This window comes from Cyclopterus lumpus, chromosome 6 (genome assembly GCF_009769545.1).
Source record: "Cyclopterus lumpus isolate fCycLum1 chromosome 6, fCycLum1.pri, whole genome shotgun sequence".
NCBI classification, from domain to species: domain Eukaryota; kingdom Metazoa; phylum Chordata; class Actinopteri; order Perciformes; family Cyclopteridae; genus Cyclopterus; species Cyclopterus lumpus.
In genome coordinates, this window is record NC_046971.1 from 21,823,312 (window position 1) to 21,837,807 (window position 14,496).

The following is a 14,496-nucleotide window of genomic DNA, read 5'->3' on the forward strand; positions in this document are numbered from 1 at the left end:
TTTCGGTTCCTCGAAGTTTGGCAAAATCACCATAGCAACACAACCACAAATTTGAACCTGCTACGCGCAGGCTCATTCAGTCTAGCTGGATAATCTGGCCACTCCCCCTGAAGAAAGTGGCAGCTCACTTCCTCATTGATGAAGGAGCGATATTAGTTAGATTAACGTTTTATAGGGAGAGAGTTCTTATGACGTGATGATGACTTCCTATACGAGCGCTATCCATTCTGCCCACAAGGAATCATTTATTAAAGACCTTCTCGAGCCGTACATTGAACACCACACGCCACAGCATTGACTGTCTCACAGACTGTTTGCAGAGCCTTGTGGTACATTGTTGTACATTGTCGGCGATGCAGAACATCGGGAAAGCCGCTGTATGCCGTGGTGCTCGTAAAGTGTATTTAGCGCTTAAGAAAGAATCATGGATGTGTTCATTACGTTCCCTGGCCATATCCGAGTAAATGCAATAAAAGTTCTATATGGTCATCTTCACATACATGAATATATACATATATATTATCTACTTGTTCTGAAAGAGTTGAGATAGTTATTTTAGATCTCATTGGATGATGCATTCCATTAAGCCGACTGCCAGCAGGCACATTTAAAGAATGAGGCACTTAAAATTAGCCGATACATTTTCCCAACACTTATGCTGCGTTCACACCAAAAGCTTTGCGAGTAGATTCCATGAAAGTCAATGCACAGACGAATGGATGTGAATAAAGAGGATTTTCATCCATTTATTTAGACGTCGTCGGTGAAAGTTACCTACCGCTGATGTTATTTAGAAATATATATATATATATATTTGATATTAATGTTATGAACCCAGACAGGAGGGCATTAGATGTTCTGACGTTTGTGGGATTTCCACAACAAGTATAAATCAGAAATAGTGGTTATTTCTTCCATTGTGAATGGCGGAAGTTATAACTGTTTCCATGGAGATAAGCCACGCCCCCTCTCCAGCGCAAGTGAAGTAAATGAATTGAATGAATAAACCACAAATAGTCGGGCGAGTAAACTCACGCGAGTAAAGCGTTGTGACTATTTGTGTGAACGCAGCATTATACATTACATTTAACTTTTCTGATATGTTGCCATGCTTCTTGTCTAGCCCTCACAGCGGTGGCGGTGTTAGAGCCATGATTATGGTCTGGAATTCCTCTAATACGTTCATGATCATCTCCTGCTCCTCTGAGTTTATTTGCATTTGTGCTGTTAGTAAATCATGTTTTCTGTGATCGACGCTTCCCCCTTTTGAAGTCGGACGGGCACGAGCAACTATCCTGTGAACTGACGTCTGGCTCAAATTAACGAGATGGTTCGGATCAGCCTTTGAGAAACCAGGATAGCCTGATGTCAATCATCGTGTTAATTTTAGCTGGCTAAAAGGACATTTGATCGACTTAGTTGAGCCATATACGAGAAATAGGGCCCTGGAGAACCCAGACCCAGAAAGTCTGAGGAATTGTAGATGTGTGTGTGTGTATGTGTGTGTGTGTGTGTGTGTGTGTGTGTGTGTGTGACTTCAACCAATAAGTGATCTTCACTGTGACACAATGACAGGGATGGTAATGAGTACTGTTTAAGTTGTGTTCTGTTGTTGTTGTTGTTATTGTTGTTTTAGTTGTCTTTAGTGGATCTGGATCAGCCGCTTTTCCAGCCTTACCCATCTGAGCTGGTCCTCCAGAACTTCACTCCTGCACAGACCTACATGTTACCTCTACGGCTCGACAACAGAGACAAGGTATGTGTGTGTGTGTGTATGTGAGTGTTGACTACCTAAAAAGTCACAACAACACAGCTGCTGCTGCGCTGATAATTTGGTGAAGATTAGCTGTGAAATGGAACAACAGAAACAGTCCAACTTTCACAGCTTTGGGCCACAGAAGAAGAAAAAGTTTACTGTATGCTTGTGAGTGTGTCTGTGTGTGTGTGTGTGTGTATGTGTGTGTGTGTGAGTGTGTGTGTGTGTTTGTGTGTGTATGGGTCATGGAGTGTGGCTTGTGTGTATGGGGTGCAAAATGATTGGAAAAGGTCATTGGGGATTGGAGGAGATTTATCACTGCAATTTGTACAAGACACCATCAAGTAATAATGAATAAATCATCACACAGGTGTGTGTGTGTGTCTGTCTGTCTATGTGTGTGTGTGTTTTTTTTTGTTTGTTTGTTGCTGTGTGGGGTTTGCCATTCAGGTCTCACGACATGTGAAGCTGGAGCAGCAGGAGTCTGAGTATTTCCATGTGGTCCAAGAGGATGCAGGGAGGAGTGTTGCACCAGGACTGTCTGCTGCCTTCACTGTCTCCTTCGCCCCGCAGGAGTACAAGGTACTAGAGACAACGGAGAGTTTGACTGCAACGTAGAATAATCACGCACAGAAGGCGGGATGACGTATCAAGGTCACCTGCATTTAAGAGGCGGGTAAGATTTAGATCTCATGATTAGATGGAGTTGTAATTAGACCTGTAGTGGAGCATAGGATGGGGTGTGGGTAGGAAATTAGAGAGGAAATACTCTCAATAAGTGCTCCTATTACGGCAAAGATACGTGGCTTTAATGCATAATATGGCAATTAATGACAGCTGATATATTAAAATGGATGCGCTTACTTCATTCATAATCTGTGCACAAATCTCTGGCAATGACTAAATCAGAGTAAGAAGGTCAAGGGTCAGGCATTAGGTCGCACCAGCACATCCGTTTGTCGACTCTTTCCGATACTGTGGGAGGAAGTGGAAAAGATCAACATCACATGTTGCGACTGAGTTTAGCCTCGCTAGCGGCGTGACACCAGGGATGGCAAAGACTGCCTGCCAGTGCTTTGGTTGCCATGAAATTTGGCACAGACATTCATGGTTCCAAAGAGGAACCCCAGTGACTTTGATGATCCCTTGCCGTCATCACCCCCAAAGAAAGAACTGTGAGGTAATTAGAAAATCCTGTTTGTGCTTGTGCGTGTGTGTGTGACTGGTGGGCGGCTCAGCAACACCTGACAAATTTCAAACCTCAGTTTTCTTTTTTTTGCCCGTCTAGGACTATCACCACAGCCTGGTTTTTGTGACAGAGAGGGAGCGCTTTGAGGTCCCAGTTCGTGCCATTGGGCCACGTGCCATTCTTGACTTTTGCGATGAGCTCCACTTACCCATCTGTCCTGTGAAAGCCACCACAGAGAAGACTCAGATGGTCCGCAACATCGGAAACGGCAAGGCCAGGTTCAAGCTCGACACGCAGAGGTTCAATTCAATTCAATTCAGTTTATTTTGTATAGCCCAATATCACAAATTACAAATTTGCCTCAGAGGGCTTTACAATCTGTACACATACGACATCCCTGTCCCAGGACCTCACATCGAATCAGGAAAAACTCCCCAAAAATAACCTTTGACAGGGAAAAAAGGGAAGAAACCTTCAGGAGAGCAACAGAGGAGGATCCCTCTCCCCGGATGGACAGAAGCAATAGATGTCATGTGTACAGAATGAACAGCATTTACAAAGTTACATAAACACATTACATGAATATGACAATGTATGAATGGAACTCCAATCCATGAAACAGAAGGAGGTAGAGAGGAGGGGGCGGGGCATCAGCAGGGCCAAGGTGGGAGGCCGGCTCACCAGGCATCAGACACCTCCAGGTCCAATGGACCCTATGAGACGTGAAGTCACAACGACTCCGGGGAGGAAGCAGAGTTAATAAGGTGCAATGGAGAGATGTAAATGTATCCATAAGGAGAGAGAGAAGAGGAGAGAGGTGCTCAGTGTATCCTAAAACATCCCCCAGCAGCCTATAAGCCTATAGCAGCATATCAAGGGGCTCGACCAGGGCAAACCTGATTCAGCCCTAACTATAAGCACTATCAAACAGGAAAGTCTTAAGTCTATTCTTGAATGAGGTGACTGTGTCTGCCTCCCGGACTGAAAGTGGAAGCTGGTTCCATAAAAGAGGAGCTTGATAACTGAAGGCTCTTGCTCCCATCCTACTTTTTAGGACTCTAGGAACCACAAGTAGCCCCGCATTTAGTGAGCGCAGCTCTCTAGTGGGGCAATATGGTACTACAAGCTCCTTAAGATATGATGGTGCATCACCAATCAAGGCTTTGTAGGTGAGGAGAAGAATTTTAAATGTGATTCTTGATTTTACAGGGAGCCAGTGCAGCGCAGCTAATACAGGAGTAATGTGATCTCTTTTCTTAGTTTTTGTAAGTACACGAGCTGCAGCATTCTGGATCAACTGGAGGCATTTAAGAGACTTATTAGGGCAGCCTGATAATAAGGAGTTGCAGTAATCTAGTCTGGAAGTAACAAACGCGTGAACCAGCTTTTCTGCATCTTTTTGAGACAAGATGTGCCTGATTTTTGAAATGTTACGTAGATGAAAAAATGCAGTCCTTGAGATTTGCTTAACGTGGGAGTTAAAGGACAAGTCCCGGTCAAAGATAACGCAGAGATTCTTTACAGTGGTGTTGGATGCGAGGGAAATGCCATCTACAGAAACCACATCACCAGATAATTGATCTCTGAGGTGTGAGTCAGTACAGGGTGGGCTCATGTATGAGTTACTTTCCCTGTTATGTTTGATACACTTGCACACATTTAATTAAGTTACAGTAATTACTATTGATGACAAAGTTTTATTGAACATTTGGGTTTCTTCTGCCAGTTTCTAACACAACATTGATCCTTGGCTGTTATAAAAATGCGAAGCCTTATCTTCTGTTTTTTAATTTTTAATTTCCACCTGTTGAAATTCTATTAAATTGTGTCTTATCTCAGCCCTTTCTCAGTGACGCCCTCCTGTGGGACTCTTGATGTGGGCGAGTGGATGCAGGTGACTGTGAATTACAACCCCATGACAGTGGGAGTCCACAGCCAAGAGCTGCTTCTGCACTACCACACTGGTGAGAAAATAAAACATCCAGGCCTCTGGAAACAAACACAGCAAAGCAGTGACACAAATCACTAAAGGAAATGACCAGAGCATCTGATAAAGCCAGCGTAAATTGTGCAGTAGCATCATATCCTGATTCTCCAGAGATGTAGTGAAATATTCATAGCCGTCCTAATTAGCAGAAGCTGATTACATTTTTATTTTTTATTATAAGAATTACCTTATTGCATTGTGTTTTATCATCAGTTGTGTTATTTGTCAACTCTCTTAATGCCTCCATAGAAGAATGGTGGGGGATATCTTACTTGTCACAATGTGTCCGTCACTCCACTTGTGCACAAATAAATTTAATTTGGCTACATCAAGATCTGACAATTGTATAAAATTAACACGCACATACCACACTGTGAGACTTAACCCTATATGAGAAGTGCCGCCTCTAACGGAAGTACGCCGCCTCAGCACATCTGTTACAGCGTGGCTCGCACATGAGCACACACACACACACACACACACACGTATGCAGATGGATGGAAGCATATTTTTCCCGCAGAAAAGTCTTGCATAATCAGCAGTGTCAAATGAAATGGAACTAAGAGGATGAACGTGTTTACTATAATCACTGAGATTCTCCCATTCTGCAGCAACGGTGACCCTGAAGCAGAACGGGACTGCTAAACAGGGCCCATCATCGGCACACACACGCACACACACACACGCACACACACACACACACACACACACGGCCACACAAACACAACGTTGTGGTTACTGTAGTTTCCTTCGTCTAACTCAGGCTTTGATGGAATCGAATCCTCTTTTTCTAACCCCTCTATTTTTTCCAACCTCCTTGACCCCCCATGTCCCCCACCTCCCTCCACCCTTCTACCAAGCCACTTTGTTGACTACTTTACAAAAAAGATAGATGACAAACGCTCCTCATTTACTAATCCATCTTCACCTTCAGTAACTTCATCTTCATCCCCCTCGCTTTCCTCTTTCACCCCCCTGTTTCAAGTTCTTACCTTGGTAACCTCTGCCGGCCCAACCACCTGCCCCCTTGACCCCATCCCGTCTCACATTGTCCAGTCTATTGCTCCGGACCTTCTTCCCTTTCTCACCCATCTTATTAACACCTCCCTCTCAACTGGCTGTTTCCCTAACTCTCTGAAGGAGGCAAGAGTCAACCCTCTCCTGAAGAAACCCACTCTCAACCCATCTGAAGTCAATAACTACGGACCTGTCTCTCTCCTTCCCTTCCTTTCCGAAACTCTAGAGCGAGCTATCTTTAACCAAGTCTCCTCCTATCTCCACAGTAACAACCTTCTAGACCCTCACCAGTCTGGATTAAAGGCAGGCCACTCAACAGAGACTGCCCTCCTTGCTGTCTCTGAACAGCTTCACAATGCTAGAGCAGCCTCTCTCTCCTCTGTCCTTATCCTTTTAGACCTTTCTGCTGCATTTGACACAGTGAACCACCAGATCCTTATTTCCTCCCTCCAGGACCTGGGTATCTCAGGCACCGCGCTCTCACTCTTCTCATCCTACCTCACCGACCGCACTTACTGGGTAACCTGGAGAGGATCTATGTCAGAGCCTTGTCCTCTCACTACTGGGATCCCTCAGGGCTCAGTCCTGGGTCCTCTTCTCTTCTCTCTGTACACCAACTCTCTCGGCTCTGTAATTCGCTCTCATGGCTTCTCCTACCATAGCTACACTGATGACACCCAACTGAACCTCGGTGTGACTCTTGACAGTAAACTCTCCCTGACTACCAACATTACTGCAACAACACGCTCCTGTAGGTACATGCTGTTCAACATCAGGAGAATACGACCCCTTCTCACTCAGAAGGCGGCACATGTTATGGTCCAGGCTCTGATCATCTCGCGTCTAGACTACTGTAACTCCCTCCTGGCAGGTCTACCTGCTAATGTTATTTGACCTTTACAGCTCATCCAGAATGCAGCTGCTCGGCTGGTCTTTAACCTCCCTAAATTTACCCACACTACTCCGCTCCTCCGCGACCTTCACTGGTTACTGGTGGCCGCCCGCATCCGCTTCAAAACATTGGTACTTGCGTACCGTGCTGCAAACAGATCGGGTCCGGTCTACATCCAGGACATGGTCAAACCGTACACCCCACCTCGTTCACTTCGCTCGGCTTCTGCCAATCGGCTTGTAGCTCTGTCACTTCGAGCTAAACACTCAACAAAGTCACAACTTTTTGCTGTGCTGGCTCCTCATTGGTGGAATGAGCTCCCCAGTGACATCAGGACAGCAGAAAGTCTCTACATCTTCCGTCGCAAACTAAAAACACATCTTTTTTGACTATACCTTGAATAGGGAAGGTAGCGCTGTAGTAGCACTTTAGTAGCACTTAAATGGCTCTTACTGATAGCACTTTGTAGTTTAACGTTATTAAAGAAATTGTACTCTCTCAATTATTGTTGTTCTGAGTTTGGACTCATGGTTTAATTTTTTGGGGGGATTTCTTGGTTGCCTGCACAATTAGCCAGGCTCCTTGACATCAAAGGCAAAACAGCTTTTAAATTTTCCTGTTAACACACAAGGGGATCAATTAGAGGTGAAGGGAGAAAGTTGCTGAAAAACATCAGTGCATTTAACCGGGGCTTAGTCTGTTAGAACATCACCGTTTTAAACACTTTACAGGAAGTCAGGAAATTATTTTCCATTTTGAATCACTTTGCAACCATTTAATGTTGCAAAAAAGAAAGTTTCAATGCAAAAACCTCAGCTTAGTGTAACTTGGCAAACTAGACCAAATTTCACAGCGTGGTCCGTCATGATGGGAGCAATTAGTCTCACATTTCATGTGCACTCCCTGCTAAACATCGGTGGCTGAAAATAGCAAACGCGACAGGCTGGGCTGATTAACACACGGGATGCTTCAATCAGAACCAAATCAGCTTTACTCCTGACCCGAGCCGGCCACATCAAAGTCTCCTCTCAAGCTAATTTCAGCTGCACAGCTCCCCAAAAAAGTCGTCCAGGTAGAATAATCCCATGATGCTAAACAAATACTGTAGAACAGCTGTGCTTTCTTTCACCCTAGTTAGCTACGCATCGCCTGGGTGGTTATTCCACGCTGCTCTACACCAATTTATTCTTTACTGTGAAGCACTGTGTGCATATGTGTGTGTGTGTGTGTGTGTGTGTGTGTGTGTGTGTGTGTGTGTGTTAGAGAGAGTTATCAGAAGTACTCCTGAAACTCGTTCACCTTGTGAAAAATACAGAATGATTGGATAATGGGGGAGACCTGTACTGTTCTGACTTTAGATTTGTGTTCATCCAGTTTGAGTTCATCATTTAATTATTGTGATGCCATTCCTCAGAGCAGAGCGACCCTGTGATCAAATATCTGGTTATTGCATTTTAATGATCATCGTTTTCAGTATTAAAAAAAACCATCAACAAATGTCTTTTTTTATTTATTTTCTTTTTTGGTGTGTAAACTTGTGCACCTTTAAGGAGCTGAGGTGCTGACTGGCTCTGTAAACAGGCAGGTCTGCTGAAGGAGTGGGAACTAACGGCGCTCTGCAGCATTAAGCTTTTATAATAGGAGGGCCAGCCCAGGTCCAGAACACCACTTAACAGCCCATCAAGAGACCATCATTTTTAATTTAGCACCTTTCCCTGTCTCCCTCACGCTCATGTATGTTTCAGGTCAGCATGCTGCAAGAAATAAAAAAAAAGGCTTCACTCTGCCGAGGGGGCCGTCAGAAACTTTAGTCGTGTGTGTGTGTGTGTGTGTGTGTGTGTGTGTGTGTGTGTGTGTATGTGTGTGTGTGTGTGCCAGTGTGTCGTGTGTCAATTTGCATGTGCGCCGCGGTTCTTAACGTGGGTACACGCTGCATCTTTGTTTCCCCGGTTGTCGGTTAAGAGCAAGTGCAGCTTTGAAAAGCAATAGCTTGCTCAGCTCACTTGTTTTCCACCATGGTGTGTTAGACAACCCTTGTTCCGTCTTAAAAGTGAGCAGAGAGTCTGTGCTGCTCCAGTAACCCCCCCTGGTCTTCCTCCATTACACACACACAAACACACACACATATCCTCTGTCAGTGTTGCTGATTTAAATGAAAAGACGGACAGCTCTTAGGGAGCACTGGGGCATCTGCTTTGACAGGGCTCTAGCACCGAGGGGACTTCAGCACTGCAGCCTTTTAGAAAAGAGGAACGCTCACGTGCCCACACACACACACACACACACACAATGACAGCCCCACACGCACACAAACAAACAGCAAGCAGCTGTACATAAACACACACGCGCGTGCACGCTTAAAAGAACAAGCATTTGCAGAGCTGCCGTTTGTGCCGTAATCAAAGGTAGCTGAGGGGAGGTTGAGAAGTTCCCTCGCAGTGGAGATACAGAAATTATGGGAAGAGAAAGCGAGCGGGGTGGGGGCTGGGTGGGGGACAGCTGTGATGAAAGCTTAGCAATAAGCTGCAGCTCTCCCTGCCTGTCAACTGCTGTCATAGCATCCGGATGCTGGGAGATAATTGCTTTTTCTCTCTGTACACTCCAATTCCTCTTTCTCTCTCCCTCATTTCCTTCTATCACTCATCCCCTGTCCTCTGTGTTGTCTTTTCTCTCTCTCTCTTCTCCCCTCCATCCGACGGTATCTCGCCTCTCTCGCAGAGTGAAAGCAAAGACCCGTGGAACTGTGCCAGGCTTTTTCTCTTTTTTGTTTTGTTTTGTTTTTGTATTCCCTCCTCCTGCCTCTAGGCTCTGTACATGATGGAAATCTCAGTGATAATTGGATTGTTGGAAGCAGACGCGAGCACTGCTTTAATTTGAATACGTGTTTTTACTGTCAGGGCTCGTATGGTCATTGTAACCAGTCTACATTCTTCACAGTCTGTTTTTTTTTCTTTTCTTTCCCTCCCTCAACCAGGACTGGGGTCAATTTGTTATTGATGCATCTGAAAGCTAAATAAGTCACACTGGGAGAGTTTTATTTCCACCGAGGCTTTCATGTTATCTCTGCTCCCAATTAGTAATCACGTCTCGAGCCCAGGGAGCGATGGATTAGAAGCCCTCCGATGCAGTCTGCATTGAGCAGGACTAAAAAAAAACCTGATGGGATGGCTTAGCTTGGGAAAATACAACACATTTGTTTCTTTTGTTTGTGTTTTTTATTCTGGAAAAGAGCCAGTGCTTCTCTTGGTTTATGTTTGATGGCGTGCAGGTTCTATTTGTATGTCTAGTGAGTAACAAAAGATCTGAACTCTGAGCAAATCATGCCTTTCTAGGATGTGTGGCACACAAACCTGGATTATGGACGTTTCTTTCCCCTATTAACAGCCTATTAGCGTGACACAAACAACAGCCAGGGATACCTGGAATGGCTGCATTTCTCTTGCTGTTTCTGTCATCCCTCCTTGCGGTGTAGACGCAAGAGTCATTGGTTTGTCCCCCTGGGAACAAACCGGTTAGGAGGGAAATCTCTGGCTCATTGTGTGTGTGTGTGTATGTGTGTGTGTGTGTGTGTGTGTGCGTGTGTGTGTGTGCGCTGATATCTGCGAAGGCAGAATCTCCCCTGGCGTCCAGACACTGGTGTTGGTGTAGAAGGGAGTTGCTGTAACCTGATGATGATGAATGATGAGCAGGACTGATGCTGACTGTCTGTTGAAATGACAACTTACAGCAGCAGAGAACCTATTCTAAAAGTTTGACAACAACGATGTGATTGGCTTACAGAGACTGCACAGAATCTGATTGGTTCATTTAACGTACACGCCCCCAATCAGCTGATGGATTAATCGCTAGGAGAAGGGGCGACTGTTCTGAATTAACAGGAGTGTAAAGAGTGTCTTCCTTACTGAGCTTCCGCTTGAGCTTCATTTAAACAGTCCTCTGGGTTTGTCTTTGTAGAAAATATGAAACGGAATTCGCACATTCATAATGATTATAGCTGCAGGTTTCCTCGCCAGCATAACCACCTGCAAATGTAGACATGTTAATAATGCTACAGGCAGAGAAAATATTCGTTTCAGGTATTCAATAGTTACATTATTCTGATTTATTTGTCAAGTTTATTTTCCTCAATCAATCTCACGTGTGAGGGACCGAGCTGGCTGGCATGAGGAGTCACAGCTGGATTTTACAAAAAAAATGTTTATCCCAAAACATGAACCAAACAATAGAACAAAATATGCAGAGAAGTTCAGGGCCAGTAAAAGGGGTAAAAAAGAAAAGATCACAAAGGGGAACATATAGCGGATCGGATCAGAACTATAGCCCTGAACCTGCTGACTGTGCATCTTTGCAACTGGATGCGATGTCCTGGGCCCCATGTTGTGGTGCTTCGCGCCAATGACAACGCGCTCCTTGTTTATCGATGTCGCTCGCAAACCGTTCAGTGGAATAAACCTGCCTTCCAGAGCACTTGTGACTCGTAATTCCTTTTCGTTCAGTTTTGCAAAGTAATTCATGGCAAGTCTCCGTGGTTGTTTGGGCTAGTGACGAGCTCTGGAAAGCACAACAATCACAATTAAATGAAACACCCATTGGACCCGTTGGGTTGCGCAGTTTGCAAATGAGAAAATCCCCAAAGTCACTTTGATCTAACTTTTCATTCACGCTAGGGAAAGGACTTATCAAAGAAACAATGAACCACAGAAACACGGGGAGGGGAACCCTGCGGGGTTCTGAGTATTCAGAATTCAGACATCCCCTTGTGTAGTAACCAAAATGTGAAAGAGTTACTTGCTGGAAATTTAACCTTGTTTGAGAAATGTAACCTCTGCAGGTATACAAGTATGAATAATCTCAGGATACCCAGTCGTCCGGGTAAAGTACCAGTCCTTATGATTTGAATGTAAACAAACATTTCACTTAATTCGCATAAGCCTTTGTTCTCGGCGGCTTTATACAAAACCTTGTTTTGCTTATTGTTTTTGTTGCTGTTGGAAGTGTGCACAATGTGATGAGGGCTCCTTGTTACCACTATGGAGATTCAATAGATGTCCTTTTAACCAATAAGGACTTGTGGTTTTGAAACTTTAACTTTAACCTTTAAATGTGTGAGAAATCACATTTACCTGAAGTCTACGACATTAAACATTTCATATTTCATTTGACATCACTGCAACTCAACACATAATATAGTTTGCTGTTTTGGATGTCAGTTTTTCCCGGATGTTTTGAGAGCCATTTTAATCTCCCTGCGAGGCTCCTTTCTGATCCAGATCCAGTCTTTCAAAGCGAGACTTTTCAGCGTGTCCTTGACTCCGCTATGAGTTTCTCCTCTATCCCCACTGCCCACATTAGGCCCGAGACTCCCGGGAGAGCAGTAGTGGCTGTTCAGTGTGCTCGGCAGCACCCCGTTGAATACTGTGTGTGCAGTGTGTGGATGTTCACACAACAACATCTATAGGACATTACATTAATTAACTCATTAAGGGATCCCAACTTGCTACACAGTAGTACATTTGTCTTCCATTTGCGTTCTGTATCGCCTATTGTTTATACTTATGGATCACAGATGCAAACTGTATAAACCATCTGCCATGTTTTTTTGGCATTGGTTCGTGTGGGATTCAGTATGTGGCTTCAGTTCACTCCTGTGATTCCTGAAGACGTGGTAGCTTTTAGATGAAATCAAATCAAATGTTCAAATGATTCCCTGAACGTTAGTTCAAGACCTTTATTTGTCGCGGAGTTGAAATTGGTTCTATCACAGTGGCAAAAAGCAACACCAACACAGAGCAAGACACACAAGATCACAAAACTCACACGAATATAATCACACATAAGCAATAAAAAAAGAGTAATAGTTTTACACGTGAGGTACAAAGGTTATAATATTATTGAAAAATAAAAAGTCCAGTGAATTGGCAGTGTTGGTTTTGTCTGGTGGTTGTCTGAGGCGGCAACTAGAGGGCAGAAACTTAAGTGCAGGAGGTGGATACTGTCGGATGTCATAGATTCAGTCTTTTGACGACGATAGATTTCACTGCTGACTTTCATCACCTATGCTGATGATTTTTTCTGTTTGAGGTTGAGTGATGCATGCCAGCAAAAGGTGAATATTTATGAAACAATGTCACCAGAGATCCGTTAACCTGTAACTTTGCTAGCTTTCTCAGACAAAAAACTAAGACAGTTGATGTTATAACCGTCAACAGATAGGTTCAGTTGAGTTAAGTTATAGTAGCTCCCTGCACCCATCTGTTGGAGGGTCAAGACGTCCGTTCCTGCCCAGTAGTTCTTTTTAAGTTTGTAAAACTTCATTTTTTTTCAAATGACCTAATAATGGATGTGGCTCAGAGGTCGTCATCTTCCAATTGATAGATCGGCGGCTTCGATCCCTGGCTCCCCCAGTCCATGTCGATGTGTCCTAGGGCAAGACGCTTAACCCCAAAATGCTGCCAAAGAGGCTCCAAAGGTTGGATTAGCCGCTGCATCAGTGTATGAATGGGTATGAAAGTAGTGTTAAAGCACTTTACTAGAAAGGAGCTCTAGCAATGCAAGTTAATTTACCATGGCTAATGCCACTGGGTGGCTATTGTAAATTGTTTCCATTAATTTAGGAACTGATGATTAATATAAAATAGAATGAAAAATAAAGCCTGATCGATCAGCTCAGTGGATCAGCAGATGGCTGCTAATGTTGTCAGGGCGAGGGCGTGAGTGGCTCAGTTTGCTTTCAACCTTTCTGTTGGAGCACAGATTTTTAGTTGAATCTCCTTTTATTAAGATTACCTGGCTTAAAGGCTTGTTTTCTTCCCTTGCAGTAAGAATTTGAGATGTTTGCTCTTCCAGGGTTTGCTGTTGGTGTTGATCTTAACCACCTAGTCAGGAACAACAGTGAACTCCTTGCAGTATGATACCCAAGAGCTGACAACGTGTGTGGGTTTCACCATTCTTGGGGGAACTTTCCCCCTCTGTAGGCATGTGCGATACTGTAGATTATGAAAATCTAGAAATAAATGTGGGCTTTTCTGGGTACATGTTTTTTTTGGCCTTAGTTGGCATTTTGCTGTCAATCAACTTCAACAAATCAGGACTCATTTTTTGGATGGTTGAAATGTACGAGGATATATTCGTTTGAACTGGATACGGAAAGGTACTCAACTATGAAAATCCTGCTTTATTGGCCTTCATCCCACAACTCATGTGACCCACTTTAGGGAACAATTACAAGTTCATAATCAGAAGTATTACAAACACTCCTCCATGTCTCCTGCCCAGGTGAAGATGTGTGCATCGGACTGTCTGGCGCTTGTGAGGAACTGGAAGTCCGCCTTGAGACCGACTCCGTTCAGTTGACTAGGACCTACATTTCCTTGGCCAGCGTTGGCACCGTGTCCCTCACCTACAAGAGTAAGATCCCTCTGAAGTACTACTGGACGACGTGGCCCAGCCTGCAAGAGGAGGCCCTGAGTTTATTGAGGTATGTATGCACACGCATGCTTTTATACAGACAATACAGGAAGGTGTTTTTTGATCGGATGTTTTTCAGAAATGCGGGCTGTATAAGCCCCCCCCCCCCTCCTTTTTTTACAACATGTAGCAAGTATAATTACCTGCCGTGTTCTTTTCCCTTTACCTGCATGTGTTGCCCGAAATAG

At 44.2% G+C, this 14,496-nt stretch overlaps 1 protein-coding gene across 1 annotated transcript in view; it reads left to right on the forward strand.

The window, feature by feature from the left end:
• Positions 1 to 14,496, forward strand: part of hydin (HYDIN axonemal central pair apparatus protein) — a 70,243-nt gene that overhangs the window by 3,766 nt on the left and 51,981 nt on the right. The window contains exons 3-7 of the mRNA XM_034534667.1: positions 1,637 to 1,756; positions 2,207 to 2,338; positions 3,045 to 3,244; positions 4,785 to 4,909; positions 14,117 to 14,318. Of these exons, the coding sequence (XP_034390558.1) occupies positions 1,637 to 1,756; positions 2,207 to 2,338; positions 3,045 to 3,244; positions 4,785 to 4,909; positions 14,117 to 14,318 (779 nt within the window). The remainder of the gene's footprint in view (positions 1 to 1,636; positions 1,757 to 2,206; positions 2,339 to 3,044; positions 3,245 to 4,784; positions 4,910 to 14,116; positions 14,319 to 14,496) is intronic.